The sequence below is a fragment of the Rasamsonia byssochlamydoides genome, assembly GCF_041956645.1.
Source record: "Rasamsonia byssochlamydoides strain NRRL 3658 unplaced genomic scaffold VTN77scaffold_80, whole genome shotgun sequence".
Taxonomy (NCBI): Eukaryota; Fungi; Ascomycota; class Eurotiomycetes; order Eurotiales; family Trichocomaceae; genus Rasamsonia; species Rasamsonia byssochlamydoides.
The window spans coordinates 98854-121325 of NW_027192463.1; the positions used below are offsets into that span (position 1 = coordinate 98854).

The following is a 22472-nucleotide window of genomic DNA, read 5'->3' on the forward strand; positions in this document are numbered from 1 at the left end:
GTGGACCACGGTCGACAACGGTAGGTCGCGGGCCTTGCAGAAGCTGTCGATAGCGTCGGTCGTCTGGTTGAGGGGGATGGGGATGTGGTGCCGCTGTTCCTTTGAGATGGGAGCTGCGGCGCCCACGCCGAAGAAGCCAGGGGCCGTTGGGCTGGTTGGGCTGTTCAGGACTTCGGCGGCGCTCATGGTGATAGACTCAACGGGGATGAAATGACAGGTGGGTAGATGACAGCTGGGTAGGTAGGTAGGGAAAGGGGAAGGGAGGTATTAGGTGTGTAATTATACAGGTAGGTGTGTAGGTAGACAGATAAATGGATGGATGGGTAGATGGATAGATAGACAGTCAGGCAGGTAGAGAAGGCAGCAGGTAGGCAGGAGGTATGTCTATGTAGCCAGGGAGCTCTGTCGAGGGTATGTGTATGTGTATGTGATGTCTATGTCTATATGCGCAGGTGCAAGAATCAACTTGGAGATGAAGAAGTCTGAACGATGAAGACGCGACTGGAAGATGCTCCTTGTAGATAGAGTGCAGTGGCCTGAGTGAGATCGGTATGTATACGATGAACGATGCCTGGGGCAACCCGACAAGATATGAATATTCGATGAGCGACGAGCAAGAGAGTCTGTCTATGGGTCCAGCAAGCAAGCAGCCGGCTGAGCTGTATGTATCCTCTGCTCTGCAACAGCTGCAAGCCTCTTCTATAGTCTAGTCTACTCTTTCTATCTAGGGCGTTTCACACCCCTGTCCTGACCTGTCGACCGACTCGACCAGGGCCCGGGTCCATCTGATAACTAGCTAGCTTCCCTTCTAGAAGGCTTCTTTCTAGGGCGCTCGGGGGCGGTTTTCGTCCCAAGCCCAAGCTACTAATTTCCAATGATGATGGGGCCCAGCCCACGGCCCACCCTGCAGAGTTGACTCCAGGGGCCGTCCATGTCGCTGGAATTAGTTTGATGCATCATGCATGATGGTAGGACCGTAGGTAAGGTTGGTAGGGTAGGTAGATCTTGATCTTGGCTTTGGCTTTGGCTGTGGCGGCTGGGATTAGGTTGGTACGGTACGGAGTCCATGGGGCTGAAATTGAAGTTGGTTGGGGTTGAAACCCTAAGGTAGGTCTAAATGGTGGGGGTGTATTAATACACTCGCGTATTTACCAATACACTCGCGGCGTTCTGGCACTTGTACTGCCGGTAACGCCGCGGAAAGTTACCAGTATGGAGCGTGTAATCTTGTATCGGATCAGCCTTATGGATGATTGACAGGGGGAGGACCGGTTCTGCTAGATGTAATACGTAGGTATATACTTACCTAAAGGTAGGTATCTGGTACTATTCTGGTAATACGGTCTACAGAGATACTGTTGTTTCTGTATTCTTACAGACCTTGTCTCCTTGTCTCTCCCATACTCACTCACTTGTGGACCTCAGAACAGCGCACTGCTGGTAATTTCTTTTCATGTGGCCTTCCTCCTGTAATAACTCTTGATACAAGCCAATGATGCTTGTACTGTACGGTATTCTGGCAGCAATTACAGGTACTACTGTACTACCTAATCTATCGAGGGAATCCTTCGAGAATCATTTATGCTTAAAATATCTATACAGATTACCTATACGGATTAGGTTTTACTTGGCTCGTAAGGACTTAAGATAAGAAGATAAGATATGAGAGATGATTACAGCCTAGCCATGCTTGCAGCTTTCGTAGGGAGGAATTCTAAAGAATTACCCGTATGCATCACAACACCGTCGAATTCTTCATGTTAGTATCAGTATCATTACTGCTATTTTCTCTCTCTCTCTCTCTTTATGCTTCTTTTTCCCTTTTTGGGAATTCGGTCCCCCACTGGCGGTTGTAGCTAGCTAGGACACTGCGTGTGTGAGACAACATGAGGTGTACAGTACATTACATATGGCGTACAGGGTAGACGCCTCAGGAACAGCAAGTAGTGTTAGTTCCCACTAATACCTACCTAGCTACTCACTCCGTACTCCGTATTAGGGAAAAGAGGAAACCCGTGGCCATTGCTTGGCGGGGCAAATAGCCCAACGTTTAAAATTTAACCCCCGCCGCCACCCCGCCCTGCCGTCCCGCCCCATGTGATGATGTGACTGGACTCGGATCTCCATTTTTAGCTGAGCTCAAGCCTCAGAGTTAGGGTTCGCCCCCTTGCATGTTGCAAGCTGCAAGCAGGGTTGGGGGTGGTCCACCGTCCAACGTTCTAACAATGTGGTTGTTCAACGTTCGATGCCCGGATCGATTGGTAGATGAGATGAACGAGAAGAAGCCCCCCTGCCTTCTAGAAGTGCTCTAGAAAGCGATAATCCCTGCGACCTAAGTAACTTAGTCAGAGTACTCCGTGCTTACTCTGCAGGTCACGTTTTGGCACGTACCTCCAGCACCTATCTAGCTCCGTAATTAGAATATTACTCCGTAGTGGGTATATTAGCTTCTATTCTATTCTTATCTGCCTCAGGTAACAACAACCTACGACGTTTATCGCCTGATCTAACCCGCCCAGCAGAGCTGCAGAATACATAAAAATATGCTTTCGCGCTAGCCCCCTCATAACACTTTGAACAAAAGCTTGGCTGGCTCAGATATGCTATCCAGCTGTCCACTGATTTTCTCACCTAGCTACCTAGGTAGGAATCACCTATCAGTGGAGTACCACTAGGGCCTGCATGGTTTTTGTTTGTCGGTGTGTTGGGGTTTGTTCGAGACACACCATACCATCCTCATGCCCTATGCCTGCATGCCCTGCGGACTCTGTACTCTGTACTCAGTACTCAGAACTACTAACTACTCGGATTCTTTCTTTCTTTCTTTTTTTTTTCTGGTAGAAGGAAGATGACGACATTGCCGAATCCAACTGAGACGGGGGCCGAAACCCTAACGAACAAACAGCGCATTGTTAATTACATTTTAGTTCCTCGGGCTTGTTCACCGAAGTATGTACGGAGTATGGACTTTGCCTCCGCGCAGTTGCAGGAACATCCCCCGTCCCATCTCCAGCCACCAGACCCAGTCCCCTCCAACAGGCCAGCCCTAAACCACGTGGCTCAAAGTCATGATGAAATGATGAACTAAATCATGTATTAGTTGGGCAGTAAGATATGTGGTTTTTATAGGAGGGTCTTGTGGCAGCCTGCAGCAGGACTTCTGTAAGGTGGGAATTGGAATAGAGAGCAGTCGGAGACTTGGTCTCCTTTGCCGCATTTTTTTTTGATCTGATACTGAAATGTTTTGTTGATGGTCATCTTTAGCAGGGAATGCTGTCAATTTGATAAGTCGAAGCCCTGTATTGTATCTGCAAGTTGAGACCACCTGATTTGCTGGCATGGTCCAAGTCGGAAACTGTCTTGACTAATGTCACTGCAGCACTATGGCTCCCCGAGATCTTCTTTGGCCTATCTGCCTGTTGGTGCAGGCTGCTCCAGGTCCTCTCTAGTGAGACCCATTCAATGTGGAAATAATATATATGATCGACCATGTACATTGAATTGCAATACTCAGTGCTACACGCTCCTTCTCCATCAATGACAGTTTATGCTACAATGTTCAGGGACTTTGAATGTCCTCAATGAAAGGTATTGATTGCAGTATGTGAAGAACAGGAGTTTAGACCGGTGGAGGCCCATGACAGTGCGGTAGGACTTTCTTCTTGCGCTTAAAATCACTTCATGTGGGTTGATGCGTAGATATTGATACTCGCCTGAATGGATTCAACTCATGGTTGTAACTTGGTCATGTTCCCTACATAATCTTCCTGAATACGTTTTGCTTTAGTGATGATAATCAATTCACCTCAGATCTTTAAACCGAACTCATATTGCTACTTCACATGATTTGTGATAAAATCACACCAACGCCAGATTTCGCTTCAAACGCGTCTTAGCAACTTAAGAGCCATTCTGCATATGGAGGGATATCCCTCTGTTAACAACTCCACGATCAACTTAGATCACGAGATCTGAGCCATAGGTTTCAGCAGTCCCTTCGGCAGTCCCTTGGGCAGTAAAAAGATTTGATTTGAGGCCAGACGGAGAAGATGGGGCTAATGGGGAGGATGGCGGAGACGATGACGCAGCCAACAGTTCTTTACCCACAGATGTATCCCATGGGTCTTCCATGTCGGAAGCCCACTCATCTTCCATGATCATATCCTGCTCACACAGTAATGCACTTTGACCATCTTCATCCATATCGTCATCATAGTCATCCTGGGGTTCGGCAGCTCCGCTCATAGCTGCTACACGGTGTAAAACCCACTGCATATCTAATAGCTCCATGCGAGGGAGAGGCATGTTGGCCGGGTCATTGGTCTCGAACAAAAGCTCGTCCCCAGAGCAGATCTTTCTGTCGGTCACATGATCGTATAGCTTAGCCTTATTAGGCCCTCGGTCTTTCCCTTCTAACGAAGGAGTACATAGAATACCGACATCCTTAGTGGGTGGCTTGGACGGATCTAGCCAGAAAATTTTGACCTTCAGACGTTTCTCATCATCTGAAATTTCGATCGGCTTAAGGGCAAAATATGCTTTCCTGTGGTATCGATGCGCAAGAGGATTGAGGCACATGAGGTTGTAACAAACCTCCTCGAACCTCCCTTGAGGGAACATTGTCTTGTACCATGCGCCTACACGGTCATCGGACCAGAAAAGCCTCATTATCCTCCAGAGATTTGACTGAGCTTTAGAGAGCTTTAGAGTTGAAGTCCTGTACGCGCATAGAGAATGGGTATATATGCGTCACATCGATCTCGCCGGCTTTCGTAATGACACAACTCCCTTGGTCTCTTTCCCGACACTATATAATATTAAAAAGGGTCCCAAAACAAGGAGAAACTTACCAGATCTGCCGCCCGTTTTGAGCGAGTCTGTAGGGTTCCGGCACCACCAGGTTGCTCGTCATCATCTTGCTTGCGCTTACGACCACTAGAAAGCGGACTTCTTGGAGTAGATGACTGTTGTGGGGGGGTGGATGGCTGCTGAGAGGTAGACGGTTTTCGTGGAGTTGATGCAGCAGAACTTGGCCGATCACGTTGAGTCCCTATGCATCATCGGTGGTTCCCAACTATGAGAACATCTCGGGTGGTCAAACCTACACGCTTGTATGAGTTTGGCACTCTTCTGAATGCCTTCAAAAGCAAGTACCACCACATCCCGATCCTGTTTCGCATGTTCCACCCAGGCTTCGAGCTTCTCAACATCACTCAGCCAGAGGCCAGCCCAGACGGTCGGCGGAACCGCACCTAGGGCGTTTTCCAAATCCTTGAGGAGTTCCAGGCGACGCTCATCACGAAACTCCGCTTCTGGCCCATCATTTGATGCCATTGTATGTTTCAAACAGTGACGGCGATGGAAGGCAGGCTACGTGAGTAGAGAATGATTTGAGGGGAGGGATTTGAGAGAGAGGAGCTAGGAGATGGTGTGCCGAACCTCGGCTATAACTATATAGGCTGACTAAGGCTCCAAGCGAGGGCACCAGGGAAACCTTCCAACAGGTCAGGATTGTATTGAAGGGAAAGATGATCAGTGACGAAGTCGGTGCAATTAATCCAGCAGAAAACTGGGGGCTCATACGTCGTAAAGATATCACTCCGCTTTAAGGAAGGCTAGTTCCAATTTGAATGTCAACTTGCTTAGCTAACCTTCTTAGGTATAGCTCCTGAAATTGTAGTCTCACCAAAGAATACCACTAAAAGTAATTGCGAATTTTTTAATATTCAATAAAAGAAAACTCATAATAAAAATGCAGTGACTTGATCTCAACCAGTATAAAGTCCCAGTTACTGAATACTACTTCTAGGGCCCCTCTCTAAAATTCTTGTAATTGATTCTTTTTTCTCTAGCCACTTTTATGTAGAAAGCCAAATAAGTTTAATACAGCCGGCAGGTATCTGATTTTCTCTATCCAGCAATCGTCTTGGTTTAGTCTAGTTGTAAAACTAGGTTGGAGTTCTACGGTAATAATAGTTCGCAGTCCGAAAAATAAAAATTTATCTTCATCGTCTCCATTGAGAGAATGAGCAGAAAGGGAGCACAACTACGACTTGGCGATGCGTGACAGAAGACAACATACAGTGTGCATACGGTAAGTAAGCATAGCACCTTTTGAAAAAGAAAATCACTATTAGATACAAGCCTTGCAGGTCTCACTCTGCTCGATTGAGAAAAAAAAATAGGTCCTTGGTCTAATGGATGCCAGGGAACTTTTGCTCCTGGGGGCGTACCTATATAGTAGGTATGATTTGCGGAGTACTTTACAGGCGGATTCCCTACTCATAATATTCTTTAGAATGTCCTCTTTATAATCATAATAGTAGTAGTAGTAGTAGTAGTCTTTTTTATTATCTTCTTTCTAGGTGGGCTTCCTATCTATATTCCTTGCCATAGTTCTTGCTATATCCCTTACTAATATTTGTCTCCCCCACTGAGGCATGCTTACGCATATTGCTTGTTACAGCCACGTGACAGTGTGCAAAACGGAAGTTAAGGTTTTTATAATATAGTAATAACAAGAATGGAAGAGTGTAACGCGTGAAAGTATTATATATCTAAAAGGACTTCATTTGGTATCAATGCTGGCTGCAACGAAACAATATAAATGACGAAACACAAGAGATATATGTAGATAGTGCTGCCTTTTGTACTCCTTCCTTGAATAAAAGTCACAAATGCTAGCAAGAAAAACGACAGGAAACCATCAACACCAGTCATGCACCAGTAAACTAGTCAACTGCAGTCGTAATCAACAGTAACATAAAAATCAACTCAACTCAACTCAGCTCAGCTCAGCTCAACGAGCGACCCGGTTACGCTCTTAACTCCGGGTTCAGGAAGAATTCCACCTCCCGCTCATCGACATACGGCGCCCTGTCCTTCGGAACAAACATCTTCCCCCCCGCCAGCGCTTGATGGAAGTACCGGTGCGCCGCCTGCTGCCTCTGCTCGACCTTACGCGCGTAGGCTGCATATTCATGCTCCTCGAGCGCCGCGTAGAGATACTTCGGGTGCACACCGATCACCTGCGACCCCTTCTGGCCGAAGCCGAAGCTCGTGACCGAAAACGCCTTCACGCCGCCGGCCTCGTCCGTCTTCTGGATCGTCTCGCTCGGGAAACAGATGTAGTCGAACGGCTCGAGCGCCTGGTCGATGTTGTCCGCGTTGCGGTTCCCCGGGATGATGCCCGTGTTCATGATCTGTAGGCACCCGTTAAGCATCCACGCGCCAGCGGCGCCCTTGGGGTGGCCCGTCAGATGCTTCTGGAAGACGCCGAAGATCTCATTGCCCTTTGTCCGGCCAAGGTGGGAGAGCTGCTTCTGCACAACCGAGCACTCGTTCTTCTCATTGAGCTTGGTCGATGTCCCATGGAAGGAAGCCACGTCCAGGTCGTCGATCGTGAGTCCCCAGACCGCGAGGCTGCCGCTGATGGGTGAAATCCGCGTGTCCTGTCTCCAGAACCCATTGCCGTAGTGATACAGTGCTTGACGCTTCTGGCGGTGCGCTTCAGCGGCGATGTCCGCTCTGCGTTGACGGATGTACTCATCGTCGACCTCTGCGGCAGTCTCCTCGCCGGCCTTGAGCGCCTTGATTTCATCTTTCAGAATCTGCATCTCGCGGGCTTCGGCTTCAGCAATCTGTCGCAGACGCAAGTCCACGTTGCGTTGGCGGTAGTCCTTGTTCATCAACGGCGACATGATCTTCGAATTCAGCTGTGCGGCGTTTGTCAGGACACCTTTGCCGGGAGCAGGCAGTGAGCGCCCGATACGGTCACTGTTGGTCTGTGCCAGTGCCACGATTCCGTGAATCGGCAGGCCCATGTCGAGGGCCAACCGGGCAGAGGTGATGATTTGAATACCACAGCCTTCGGATTCCACGAATCCCTGTCGGGTCGAGGTTGCCGGACGAGACATCTCCTTCGGGCTCCGCCCATGAGCCAAGTCATCAACCGCATTGTTCGTTGCTTTCATCTGGGCAAACTCAAAAGCCATGTCCCGGATCAAATCGTCATAGCCACCGACTAGGACCGCTTTGGCCTTGCCACTGGTGATCAAGTCGTGTCCCACGCTTAGGGATTCAACGGCTGTAGCGCAGGCACCCACAGGGGTATGAATTGGGCCTGCAGAGGACAAGAGCAGCATATTGACCCACGCCGCAGCGGAGTTGATAAAGCTCTCCGCCAGGATATCGTTTGCGACTGGCTTATCAAGGTGCCGCTCTTTGAAGATGCGCTGCAACGAGGTGGCTCCACCCATTCCCGAACCAAGGCAGTTTCCAACTTCGGAGACATGGATATACTTGTAGAGTTCATACGGGTCAGTGATACCCGCCGAGATGAAAGCCTCGATCGTACACACGAGCGGGTACAACGTCGCAGGATCGACTTGGTTGATGATATCGTCCGGAATGCCGTAGGCTCGCGGGTCCCAGCCAGTGGGGATTTGACCTGCAACGATCCGGTTGAAGTCCAAAGCTTTGGGGATATGCAACCGGGCACCTTTCTTGAGGATCACCTGGACGCGGTCATCTGATTCAGCAATCGCACGGATCTCTGCCTTCTCTTTATGCTCCCGTTTGAGCTCGTCAGCAGTTTCCTTCGACGCCTCGAACGGTGGCATGTCTTCCTGGATTTCGACCTCGTGAAGAATCCTTCGGGAGGCAATATCAGACTCCTCGTGCGATCGCGGCTCGATGAATCGAAGACCGGTGTGTTCCAGGATGTAAGGCTCGTACTTCCGTTTGACCTCCATATCGGATACGGGCACTCCTGTTTTGGCGTCAACCCATCCGGCATAAGACCCATCCTCCTTGACTTTGCCCTCGCGGTTGGGCTTGATAAGGCCCATCATCCAGGCCAATTCCACGCAGCCCTCAAGTGAGAACTTGCCGTAGGCCTCCATTTGCCATCGAGTTCGGGCGTTGCCATATGGACCGAGTTCCGCAAATCCTGCGATGACAACCACACTCTCCAAATCGACGATGGGCTTTCCACGAGCGCGCACGGCTTCAATCTCGGTTTTGTAGTCTGGAAGTCTTGGGAAATCCAACTGGATGTTCGCCCGTCGCTCCAACACTGGCGCGGTAGGACGACTTTGGCCAACCTTTCGGGTCTCAGACGCCTCTCGAGCGAGAGCACGCCGAACCTCACTAGTGCTGTAGATCTGCTGTCGGATCCGGTCTGTCTCGGCTTTCAGGTCGGCCACCTGGTCCATTCCGCCGCTGAGATCGGCCAGTAGCGGTTCATCTTGGGTGATTGCCACTGCAGCGGGACTCATCAGGCCGAGGATGTTGAAAGCCATCTCCTCCTGGGAAAAGGTTTTAATCCCCAATTTCTCAATGCCCTCCGCGACAATGTCGTTGTCGTTCATCAGAGCAGTGCCTCTTGTCCAGCCGATGGTCACTCCACAAATCAAAAGATAGTCTTGCCAGTTCTCCGAGTGCCATTTGTTGAGAAGGGCATGCAGTCCCAGTTTGGATTCGGCGTAGAGTCCGTCATTGCCAAAGATGCCGTGATTCGGTGACATAGGCAATAACACATGTGCTGGTCGGGTGATGATGTTGGCGTCGGCTTTCTGCCTCTTAATCGCCCCCAGCAGACGCAGTGTGTTGGTTAGCATCATGCGATGTGCAAGCTCGGAGCGCGAGTCAATCCGATCAATCTGCCGGCCGTTTTCAGAGATCGCAGCGAATGGGATAACATGGTCCAGGTCCCAGCCAAGACCATTCTTGTCATCATATATCCAATTCACCAAAGCTTCGACATCCTGCTGACTGCCTTGATTGAACGGCACAACCACCAGCTGCGAACCTCTGGCTCCGTACTTTGCGTACAGATTCTGGAATCGTCGCGTCACCTCCGGGGAGTAGGAGTTCGTGGTCACAAGAACGTTGGCGCCCCCAGCGAGCAATCCTTTGAGGATCTCCGCCCCAATGGACCCTTTTCCTGCACCGGTCAAGAGCACGTTCTTGCCCTGGAACGAAATGCCGCTAAGAGTGGCGCTCTTCACAGCAATCTGCCAGGATTTATTCCCGGTCCTCCTGGAAAATCCGTCATATCCCAAGCGGGGTGAAGCCAGAGCAGGGGTGTTGAATTCCGATTCGGAGAAGTCGTCGTTGTCGGAAGAGGTAGAGCCGACGCCCGAATCATATTCTGCGATGGGGACACGGGGCGCGTGACGCCTCTTCTCGCTTATGGACTTGTAGACGAGAGGTCTCAATACCTCTTCATATTTGATATTGCCCTCCTTGTCAATGGTCGTTCGCGGGCCGGTAAGGTTCTGGGCCATGATGGCCAACGGCGGCTGATTCAAAGATTTTTCGCAATCGGCGATCAGTTGCGAAAGCAAGATCCTGGCAGCGGCGACGTTCTTGCCCTGGCGGCTAGACAGGCTGTTGAGAAGAAATCTCATGGTCTTGATGAGCCTTGGCATCGATCGATTGATCAGTCGGGCTCTGCGGTCAATTGTTTCTGTGTCGGTGACCTTCACAGACCCATTCAAAACTCCATAGAAGAGGATATACAGATCCTGGAGAACCCAGTTCCAGTATGAATCGTACCGCCTGTGCTTGAGCGGATCAAAGAACGGCTTGATCCCTTGAGCATAGGCGTGTCCATGCTCATCATTCCAGAGATTCAGGTCCTTTTGCAAGATGTTGATGGCGTCTCTGAGGGCATTGTCGACTTTGGTGCCAGCATCAAGGTCGACATTGAGTTGTCTTGCATAGAGCTGCAGCTGTTGCTGATAATGCTCCGTGGGACCTTTCTGCAGCATCTTCAGGGTTTCCGGGTCGATCATCATACCTTGTTGGGCACCTGTCCCTGCGGAGCTGGCTCCTTGCTGCAAGGTAATTCCGTTGGCTTGGATGTAAGACTGTACTATACCGTCCCAGAAAGATTTGGCCTCGTCATCGTTCTTCACGCCGGTATCAGGCTGGGCAGCGACAGCTGATACTAGGATTCCGTCCTGATGTCCGCTGGCAAAACCGTACTTTCCTTTGAGGTAGTTCCTGACCGCGCCGATCTTGAAGCTGCCGGGCATTTTCGACGCCATCATCCGGTCGATCAGGGACAGGGACTTCTTTCCCAGTTTGCCTCCAAAGGAAGCCTGCACCGAGGAGGATAGATCCTTGAGCGGCATGTCTTCCGCTTTATCGGGTAGGGAGCCGAACTCCTTATCCAGATCTCCAATAATCTCATTCTGAAGAGTGGATCGACCTGAAGCTCTGTCAGTTCACGTTCTTCAACTTAGTAGAATTCCTTACCTCCTGAAAGTCCTTTAATCGTGTCATCTAGAGAGATCTCCTTGGCGGACTTTTTCAAGCTCGTTGCAACAATAACCTTGACAATGTCGACAATCTTGACAGGAACATCCGGGATATTAGCGGCCGTGGACTGAACGGCCAGCTGAGGTGCGGCGGCAACTGGAGCCTTCTCTGGCTCTGGTGACGATTCGGCTGGAGCGGCCGGGGATGGAACAGCCTTCTGACTCGTGCTGCTAGCGTCATATTCATGATAGATCTCCTTTGCGTCTCGCTTGTAGCAAAGGAACTGTCTCTTGATGGAGTTGACAGCGTCATGTCTTTGGTATTTCTGTTGGATGGTTCGTTTCGAGATGTTCGTCAGAGTGTCTCCTGGGCCGATCTCCACAGCACGCGCAATCTTCCGTTGGCCGAAAATAAGGTCTTGTGTATCAGTCCTAGATTGCGGAGTCAGTTTCAGGCCGAGATATTTTCTTCTAATAGTGCCTTACCATTTGACTGGAAAGCAGAATTGATGTCTTCACAAGTAGATCAGCAAGGTGCCTATGCGTTATGGAATCCAGAGATCACTCACGCAAGTAACTCGACGAGGAGAATGTGGGCCAAGGCCCTCTCCCTTTGGGCCCGTTGAGTCTGGGTCCGGCGAGACATGATGGAAAGGAAAACGAAGGGAAATCAGGACAAGAATGCTTCTAGTGAAGTCAAGTCTAGTCAAGTCTATGGTATGAGTCGATCGAGATGCAAGACAGAAACGAATGACAGTCACCACAGGAGATGTCCCAGGCAGTCAGGTACGCTGCGAGTGTGGACCAGCAGGTTGATCAGGAGGAAGGCAGATATCATATAGGACCAAACTTTCAGTGCGTCGTCAGCCTCAGGCCGCAGTCCGCAGTATTCTGAGTTGCTATTATTGTGTGGCATCTGTAGTTGACTCGCCATCGTGGCCCTTATTCGGAACTTTCCTAACCCTGCAAATGGCTTGTTACCCCGATACTCAGGAGTCAAGGTAATCGACTATTCTGGCCCTGAGTGGAACTTCCAAAGCCCTGTCGACAGTGTCTATCCAATGCTGGCCGCAGCCGTTCTCGAAGGATGCAACATAAAGATGATGTGACAATGATCTGGTGGTTTCAGCTTAGAAAGGCATACTGAGTGGAGTAGAAGCGCATGGGCGTGGCATACCGTGGGGCCCAACCACCGGGCGGCAAGGGAACAGCTGGCGACGATCCATCTCCATCAGACGCGAACACGGTAATTTCAGTGTGCGGCCAGTAGGATGGAGAAAGAGCTGTAAATGATGAGTGACAATGTCACTATAAGGTACATGGCTGTTGTCAGTTGTCGAGAAGTGATGATCCTGCGACGGACAAGAAGGCAAGAAGGAAGGATTGACGAGGTCGCGTATGTTACGGCGTCACAGGCCGTACTGGGGGCTGTGGTGATAACGTAATCAATACAGATCCGTTTTAGTATTGTAATTAATTATCTCTGTCATGCCATCCACCGCTCTGCTCTCGGTTTCTTCATTCAGGACTAGCTTAACAGGCATATCAATGCGGAGAACCAATGTTTCCCTTCTCCAGGTCCTCTTACGTAAAGCTGCTCACTCCAGCGATGCTGTCGAAGATTGTATTGCGTTTATAGCACAGGCTTGATGCTTAACTCAGCTGAATGGATAATTATAGCATGCTTTCAACACCGGTACGATCCTTGTCGTTGCCACGCGACAGACACGTGCAGGATCGGAGTGTCAGTGCTCCTTGTAAAGACAAACGTGAGGGCCAGGAGATAATCTGATTGTAGGAGGGTTTGCTTTTCTTTATTGTTGAGTTCTTTTAATCCGATGGCATCTCTGCGATTAACATACACAGAGAATCCCTCGTTTGCATCTGTAGTAGACTTGTCGTCACAATGGAATGGTCCTTCGATTTGATCCCAATCCTCCCTGGCACCTTTACTAGGGCAGCCTTGCTTCATGTAAGCACTTATTCATAATTCTAGCATGGTCGCTGGGCCATTCACCTGGCTATCACTGAAGATGGAATGGATCATCGCTCAACACGGAGATTCTGCTCTGACAGGTGGTACAGGTCAGCAGCGTGGTAGTTGTATAGATTATACATAGATTTTTTTTTCACCCTCTTGCAAAATAAATACCCAGGGCCTTTCTTGGCCGAAATCACAACCGATAGATCTTCATCTTGATGTGGGTGATACCATTTTAAGTACGGAGATTTTGTTTGCTATGCTCCCAATCAAGCACTGAGAGAGGTGATCCTACCGATGAATAGCAATCAGCTTTCTTAGATCCTAGAGGGCTTTGACAGTCCCCCTGAGGAGCAATGACGTATTCCTTTTTTTTTTCCAGAAAATTACCCTACCTTCGACGTCAAGGCGGACATGATCTTTGCCGCAAAGTATGCTCGAAAGTCAGACAATTGGACTCAATCTTGGCATCAGGTGGCATAAGGTCACGGGGTTAGGGTTAGCATCAAGGTCCGCCGATGGGAGGAGCGGGAGCATCATGGGGGCGACAAGAAAAGGCAAAGGGAGGCAACGCGGGGGCGGAGATGAGGCGTTCCAGCCAGGACGGTTGGCCCCCTGGCACAGTACTTTTTCCACAAGGAGAAAGTTTTCCGAAGATCAATTCATCGATCGATCAATCGATTCTATTTTTTGACTAATTGACTAAGGACTAAGAACTAGCAACTAGGGAATAACCCCTTAGTTGGACAAGACTGGAAAAAAAATGACGGACGATTGGTAGTAGTGAAGATCAGAATGGGACCGTCGATTATCGTGTTTTTGACGATATATTAACCGGTTTGCTTCAGAGATCGTTTTGAAATATTAGAAATAGAACTAGAACTTCTAAGCTGGTCAGCAGTTTTGATTTGATTTGACGATCTGTACCAGTGAATTTTACTTTACGGAGTACTTTCTCACGTGTTCCTATTTGGAATCTTTTATTCTTTTTCTATATAGAGGCAGGGATACAGCCACTGGGCATAGGATCAGTAATCAGAGACTGAGTAAGCACCTAGTACTCCGTGGATGCATTTCTCCTTTCAAAATCAACCGACCACCTAGGGTTAGGTAGGGTGATTATGTTTCTACACTGTACTGTAGAGAATACAGTATTGCGTTACCGTAACTTACTCTGTTACGATTACAGTACTTACCTAGGTAGGTAATCAATCTTATTACCAACGTCGCCCTAGTGGATGGATTAACTAAGTGCGCACTCTAAATTAGCACCAGCCCTAAACAAAATAAGTAATACTCCGTAGTGACTTGTAGGGCCCATCCCGGGACTGCGGGACCGCCACAACGAGGGGCTGATAGTGTCTGAGTGTACAGAGTAATTTCTTAGTGGCTTTTTAACTCGGATCTTCAAAGACAGAATTAGAAGTTTTCTACCGAGTACTCCGTGCTCTTGCTCGGGGCACTCCATGCTAATGGGAGTAACTTGATTGTCTATCCATCTCTCGTGGGCCGTCTGGGCCGTCTTGCTGATGAGGGGTCCACGTGATAGAACAACCTACAGAACATGGTGGAGAAGCCTTATGTCGCGGTTCCGCGACAGAGTTGTGGTATCATATGCATGTTTTATAATTATTGATTTTATATTAGGGAAATCCTGAAACTAATCAGTGAGAAAGATCACTGCATACCTATAGTAGTACCTCCAAAAGATATAGGGCGTATATATTTCCAGTTTTACAGACATATAAGACAAAAATAACCCTATTTAAATAGATTACTACTATTGCGTATAGTACTCAATCTCGTGGACGAATCAATGACTTTAATGATTATTAATCATCAATAAAGCAAGTAACTAAGTAAGTGGTCGATTCACTCCCTCCAGTTTGGCGGCAGAGTACAGAGTACCTAACTAAAGAACCTTGGGGGCGGCGGAGCGGGGGCAGACGGCTGGGTGGGAAAACGGCTATACTACCCGCTAATAAAGTTTCCTAAAACGGCAATAGATAGAAAATGCAGGTGCATAGGAATGGATCCGTTGATCCTTAACCTACCAGTAGACCTCGGGTAAATCATCAAAGAGTCTGATCTGACTGACTTCAGAGAAATGATAATATCTTAGATAGGTAGATATCTAGGGGAGACTTAAAATCAAGATCGAAGTGAGGGTTTGCTGCTCTCCAGCTAGGCTTATGGAATGCTTGACATTGCTTTTGATTTATGCTGTTTATCTCACTGACTACATGTATCCATCTATGCATGTATCTATAGGAAGAGAGAGACAAAAAAAATTAAGTAAAATCAAATGAAATAAGCGCCAGAAAAAGAAAACCCAAACTTCAATATAATGACAACCTGCCATCTCCTATCCACACACATAACGCCTGGTCTAGAGAGCTAGTTCACTTCATTTATACCACCGTCTCAACATCACACCCATACGTCTCCCAATTCTCCAACACCTCCTTGATGTGCTCCGACTTCGTCAGCGCGTACATCCGCTCAAACGACTCGCGCGAGATGTCGAACGGCTCCGCCGTCAGATTGGGCACGTACTTGCCCAGCAGCCGCTGCGGGTCGACATCTTCAGGACGGATGTTGCGGAGAAGCACCTCGCGGAACGGCTCCAGTCCGGAGCGGAGGAAGCTGCTGTGGAAGGGCACGTCGATGCCCGCGATGGGGATGGTGGCGACTCCGCGCTCGAGCTTGAGTGGTCGTGGTTTGGCGGACACTTTGGCTGCGGACGTCCGGATTAGGTCGAGCAGGGCGGTGCTCACGCTGTTGCCGTCGGGTGACGCCGCGAGAAGGAGCTTCTGGTCTTCCGCTGCGGCGGCTTTGATGCCGTTGCACACGCTGGCTAGGCAGTCGAGCGCCGCGAGTTCGCCGGCGCAGACGTACTGCAGCATCTCGACGTTGTAGTTGACGATTTCTAGGAGGCCGGCGGTCTCGGAGGAAATGGCCTGCACGACTCGCTTTAGGGTCGCCTCGCTGAAGGCTGGAATAAAAATGTCAGAATTGTAAAACATAAACGGGGGCTGTTTCTCACTTACATTTTCCTACTCGCAGGCAATTAACAGCCATCATAGCATAGTTCGACCGGCCCATCTCGTCCCGCTCGACAGTAGAATGCATCACCAGCCCACGGAAGAACACGATAGAGAGCAGTTTCTCCAACGGGATCATGTCCGGGATCGACGACAGCGCGGCATATTCTCCGAGCGAATGCCCGGCGAACATCGCGTCCTCCGACACCAGCCCCTTGGAGCGCATGTCCTCGAAGATGGCCTTCTCCATGATCGTCAACGCAGGCTGGGCGAACTGCGTCGCGAAGAGAAGACCGTTCGGGTGCGAGAAGGTGTATGAGCTGCTGGTCTCGGTCACCCCTTTGAAGATCTTCTGCTTGTTGTATGTCATCTGCAGGTACGTCTCGCGGATCTGAGCGCCACGTCGACCGCCGAAGTGGACTGTCAGTTCTTTTGGATTGCGTTTGACGATGTCACTGATAGCGAAGCCTGTATCCGGTTAGCAAAACCATTCAAAACCATCAACTCGATCGATCCTCACCATAATTGTCCAAGAAGTGCCGGTCAGCTCGATCCCAGATCTCCCTCGCCGCAGGGCTGCTCGCATACAGGTCCATTCCCATACCCGGCTCCTGGCTACCCTGACCCGTAAACAGATACACGGTCGGGGGCTGCTCGACTTCGCTCTCGCCGGTCAGGATCAACTGCTGGGTAGCGGTATTCCGTGCTTCAATCGATATCACTTTCCGCCCATTGTTCATTGCAACGTGCTCGAGAACAACGTCGATATGATCGTTCGGCAGCGTCATCCCGACGAACGACACGCTGTATTTCTTCATACAGCTAGAATTGCCTTCCGCAGCCCACATCTCCACGAGCTGTCTCACAGCCGCACTGACATACATTCCATGCGTAATCGTACCCGGCAAACCAACGTAGTCTGCAAAGGCACGCGAGACGTGAATGGGATTGAAATCTCCCGAGGCCGCTGCGTAGCTCGCGTTGGATGGCGGCGCAGTGATGCTGAGGGAGCCATTCTCAGGACCCAGCGGAATCGGAGTCTCCAGCATATTAGGCAGCCCGAAAGGCGTCCCGTGCTTGCGAAGGAAGTCGAGCACCGGATTGTTATTCGAGGCACCGGCTGTGTAGGAGACGGTACCTACAGGAACTTCCACCCGTCCGGCCAGCTGCAGAAAAACGTCTCCGGTCGTTTTCACTTTTCGGTAGGTGTCCTGGGGACCGAGTTCGTAGTGGGAGGAGAGTCGAAAGATCAGCGTCTGGCCGACGAGGTTGACGTCGGAGTAGTCGTCGTCCAGGTACAGCCAGCGCTTGGATCGTAGCAGAACTTCGTCAGTCGTCGACTTCACAGTCAACTGCATCGGAGTTTCCTTCTTCTCCTCGAAGCAGGCGTCGAAGTCGTCGTAACGCCCACGGAAGAGGAATCGAGACTTGATTTCCATGACGGGAGTGCGGTCTCGGCGGATGATGCAGCTCACTTCAACCATCTTGCCTGAATCCTGGTTGACGATCGCAGTGAGGCGCGCCGTGCTATGCAGGTTGTCCCCTACCGCAATCGGGTCGGCGCCCTTGAACACCTCAAAGCTGTTGGAGAGATGGACCATGGAAAGGATATTCCCGGGGATGAGTCCGGGGAAGATCGCTTTCATGACCGCCTTCCAGCCAAACACAATGGCGAGATCCATCGGGGCAACAACCGTCTTACCAGGCCGAGCAATGTAGTCTTCTCCGGTGATGCCAACCGAGCGGACAAAGTCTTCAATGGCCTCAGCAGAAACGTGAACGCTGCCACCGTCAAATTCGGTCGTGACCGGCGCGTTAAGCGGAACCCGAGGCTCTTCATGACCAAACCACAGGTTGTGGTAGAAAGACTTGATGCGCTCATCGCGATCTTCCATGATTTCTCGGATCGGAGCGTAGCCTGCTTCAGGGCGGTACTCGAACTTGAGCGTGACATACTCCGGCATAGTAGAAGCGGTCTCATTGGCGTACATGTCGACCGATATTTCGAATTCCTTGCTGAGCCTGGCTGTCAGGACAGGCACAAACTTCGAATACCCTGGCGCCTTTGCCTCCGGCGCTTTGGCTTCAGTGACGGAAATGACGGTCCTTTGCGGGTTGTCAGGATAAGTGATATGAACGGAGATGCCAAAGGCAGGGGTGAAGATCCGCCGAATCGGATTTGGCACGGCCCGTTTGCCCTGCAGGATTTTCTGGTTCGTGAATAGGGCATGTCTCCATGACTGCGAGGGCCCGGCAAGCAGTTTGATCCAAGTGTCGTGGTCGGGCAATTGTGCGTCTCCGGAATCGCGCAGGAAGTAGGTGACGCTCGTCGCATCGTGTGAGGTTTCGCAAAAGTCGACCTTCTCGAAGACCCGGGGTTCCTCGCCGCCGAGATATTCGACAGTAGGGACTCTTGCCCAGTCCTTTTGGTACAGCTCCTCAGCCAGAAGTGCAACATGGCGGGAGTGGATTCGATCGAGAACCTCTTTGACTGGTTCATCAACAACTGTCGAGTATTTGACTGCAACCGGGCCCTGGAGGATACAGGTCCGTTGAGCATCTTGGCCGACAACGGCTTGGAGATCTTCACATTGCCATAGCGAGTCTTTCTTAAACCAGTACTCAAAGTCCTCATTCAGAACAGGGACAAACGGAACCGGTTTCTGGCCCCGACGCCGACAGATATGGAGGAAGTATTGCGCATCTTCTGCTGTCAACAGTGTGCTTTTTGCCTTGGGATACACGTCCAGCAATCGCTCGACCGTGGAAAATGGGTATTCCGCCAGATCTCCATAATCTTCCGGCAGGACGGATGTTTTGCCATCCGCGTTGACGAAGCGCTCCTCGATACGCCGGAGAAAGTCGCCAGTGAGGGCTACATACGACTTATCGATCCAGCGAGACTCGGATTTAACGTAAAGAAGCTCGAGCATGCGGTACACCACGCTGGAATAAGTCATATCTGTGAGGTCGATTGGCTGGTGATCGTCGTGGTGGTCGCGAGGGCTTCGTGGAAACCAGACCTTCTGGAAGTCGGCATTGAGCCTCTTGATAATATACGCCTTCTGTTTTTCAAGTTCAGCCGCACGCTTCCCTTTCTCGAGGGAGAAAATCGTTCGATCCATTTCGGCCCAGAAGCGCACACCGCGAGTCGCGAGCATGTGGATGGGCTCTCCGAGTTCTGACTGAACGGTGATAACGTCTCCCGCAGGACCAAGGTAAGTCCGCTCCCAGGCGTCATCGTCAACGCCTTTCGCCTCAGCAATCAATTGCTTCGCGCCCCGGCCAAGATGAGACTCTTTGGTAATCATCATACGGCTGCCAAACATGCAGGCATCGAACGGCATGGGTTCACGTCCGAATTTCTCAGACGCCCAAGTTCCAGTGAGGTATGGATAGGTATCTTCAGCACCTCCGAAACCACTCCCGGCAACCAAGATGATGTTTTCGCATCTCCTGATCTGCCCGTACATCTCGAGGATCGGCTGATGGAAATCTTCGTAGGAATGGTGACCTCCACCTCGGCCGCCAGTCCACTGAAGAATGATGGGGAAGTGTGGGTTTGCTTTTGCAATGCTGAGTACCTGCTGGATTGACTGGACAGACCCCGGCTTCAAGGTAATATGCTTCAGGCCGATGGTGGTAATATACTTGTGGGCGACCTCGAGGCTGGGCACGCCGGCACCAATTGACAGTCCATCAATGGGGCTTCCATTCTCAATGAGCTGTTTTACCAAGGGAATCTGCCATTTCACCGTGTGTGGGCTGGCATAGATCAGGTTGATAGTGATTCCTCGACCTGGGGGAATCGCATTTGCGAGTTGGTTGACTGCTTCTGTCATCTGTGCCGGCGAATGGAGTCCGCCGCCAGCCAGCTCCGCATGGTATCCAGCATTCATGACCGCGGCGACGAAGTCCCAGCAAGCGCTTGTCGGAGTCATGGCCGCTACCATGAGAGGGGGAAGTCCAAAGAACCGACTGAATTTGGTGTCGAGGATGCAGGTCATCGCAGGAGACTTCAGCTTCACGAGGCGTGGACGGAAGTCGACAGCCCATCGAGGGCTGAATCTGAGAGCGTGTGGCCCGCGGTCGACGACCTCGGTCAACGAGCCTACATCCAGATTGGGGTTTCCAGCGATGCGCGCCAGAATGACCCGCATGCCAGTACCATCTTTGATCTTTTGCGTCAGAACTCCGATGCCAGAGCTACCTCCAGAGCCGAAATCCAGGATATGCGTGGCGCCTGGGAAGTTGACTGCTTTGGGCCAGTTCACCGTCTCACAGGCGACCATTCTAACGAGGGCCGGGACAATATTGGTCGCCGACCCTGGCCTTGTCCTGAGATTCTCTCCATTGTGGGTGTTGTACAGCGGAACTTGGAGACAATCCGAGCTGAAGACGACTCGTTTCACATCCTCTTCGATCAGCGGAAGCGCGCTCTCGAGATAAGGGGTATGGAACGGAGCAGTGATAGGGAGAAACCGGTGGGTGAACTCCGGTTTGCGGTTGGAGAAAGGAATATTGGCCTGGCTGGTGCCGCTGGGTGCCTTGATTGCTTTGCACCTGGCGCTCAGTCCGCACAGCGAGAGCGGCGAACCGGCGACGACAAAATTTCGAGGACCGTTGATAAGGGCAATATTGATCTGTTCTTCTACAGGGACGGCACTGTTGACTTCATCAACCAACGCTTGCACCCGGTCCATCGGCAAGCCGGATATGTTCAGCATCGGTCCGACAATACCATCGTCGCGCTCGCGGGACTGCTGGAGGACTGACTGGGGGAGCACCGCAGGCGGATAAACCTGTTGACTCCGACTTCCGATAGAGAATAAGATAGCAAGAGCGTCTTCAGCCGACTTGAGGAATTCTGTCCACGTCGTAGCGGTTGCGACGGCCGCGGCGACCACAATCCCCTGCGAATGGCCGGTGAGACCGCTCAGGCTCTGCAGGAGATAGCCGGGCTGCTGGCCAAGGATCTTGCAGGTCACACAGTAGTGAGCCAGCTGGGTCAGTCCGATTAGCGGAAAGCTGACAGGAGCGGATAGCAGATAATCGGACGAGGGAGTCGTGCTGGGATCCTGAAGCCATCTCATTGGATCCAGGCCATGGGAGTACAGCTGCTGGACTGCAGGCTGGGCACGTCGCAACAGGGATTGCAAGTACTCAGATGCGGTAGCGAGCAGCTCATGTAGTAAGGACGAGTAGGTCGAGTAGACTTCTCGGAGCTCGTCGAAGTAGGTTTCGGTGTTTCCCTGACCTCCGAACACCGCATACAGCGTCACCGGTCCCGTTCCCATCGCCGCTTCGAAGAGGGCGGGCGGATATGGGTCGATGTCGTGGCGGAGAAATTGTTTCGCGTTGTAGTATGCTCGGATCATCTGATGCTGAACCTGCGGCTCGACGGACAGCGACGCGGCAAAGACGTGGATATTCCTGCCGTTGAGGAAGACAGTTTCGAAGTCATCCAGGGCAGTGTCGACCGTCCTTCTGTGGGTAAGAATTGGAGCTTTTGCGTAGGTGGCCTCATCTTCGATGAGGAATTCGATGAAGCGAGCAGCCAGTTCGGCGCTGGAACGAGGCGCGTCTTCGGCCGTTTCGCTGGTCGCCGCCCGCAGCGAAGCAAGGAATTTGTCTCTTGATTGAACAGCATAAGTGTGGATGTTTGTTGCAAAGTAGATCGAATGCTTGATGTCGCCGTAGACCAACTCTAGTTGTCGCTGCGGTACCGCCGCCGACACTGCAGGCATTCCAACCGCCTCGGTCGCCAGGAGATGCATGTTGGCGGTGCAGAAAGGGATCAAGGAAAATACGCAAGCAATGGCAAAGGCATATACTTCATTTCATTCTTTCAACGACTACTGTCGGGTCAGTCGTAGACGAGATGTTGAGTGAGTTCAGTTTAGGAGGACGAACCGGCCACGCCCTCCATATGAGGCAGTCAGGAACCCACGGTTTCATCGCCTTGCAGCAGCAACCAACAGGTCCAGCCCTTGCCGATCATGATGACAGCGCCTCAGGCTGCGAGGGGCTGTTGGTGTGTTCTCGAAGTCCGAGTCACCATCAGCAGCCACGTGGGGAGGTTGCTATTGTTGGAGTTCGTCACAACTTGCGTTGCTGGTCGCTAAACTGAGATAATACGGTATTTACAGGTAATAAATACTGGTGTTATTACGGTAATTA

The 22472-nt window shown here is 50.9% G+C and overlaps 3 protein-coding genes across 3 annotated transcripts; all 3 read right to left on the reverse strand.

The window, feature by feature from the left end:
* Positions 1-3957: 3957 nt before the first annotated feature.
* Positions 3958-4668, reverse strand: VTN77DRAFT_9039 (uncharacterized protein; the record flags this gene model as incomplete). Its single annotated transcript, XM_069425603.1, has 1 exon — positions 3958-4668. The coding sequence occupies one exon, from the start codon at positions 4666-4668 to the stop codon at positions 3958-3960; it is 711 nt and encodes a 236-aa protein (XP_069274258.1).
* A 2147-nt stretch (positions 4669-6815) lies between these two features.
* VTN77DRAFT_9040 (uncharacterized protein) lies at positions 6816-11913 on the reverse strand (the record flags this gene model as incomplete). Its single annotated transcript, XM_069425605.1, has 4 exons — positions 6816-11218; positions 11266-11699; positions 11754-11780; positions 11837-11913. 4 exons carry the CDS (start codon positions 11911-11913, stop codon positions 6816-6818), a joined length of 4941 nt encoding a protein of 1646 aa, XP_069274259.1.
* Positions 11914-15659: 3746 nt separating this feature from the next.
* Positions 15660-22069, reverse strand: VTN77DRAFT_9041 (uncharacterized protein; the record flags this gene model as incomplete). The annotated part of the gene is made up of 3 exons (XM_069425606.1): positions 15660-16243; positions 16299-16760; positions 16813-22069. The coding sequence occupies 3 exons, from the start codon at positions 22067-22069 to the stop codon at positions 15660-15662; spliced, it is 6303 nt and encodes a 2100-aa protein (XP_069274260.1).
* Between the last annotated feature and the right edge of the window lie 403 nt (positions 22070-22472).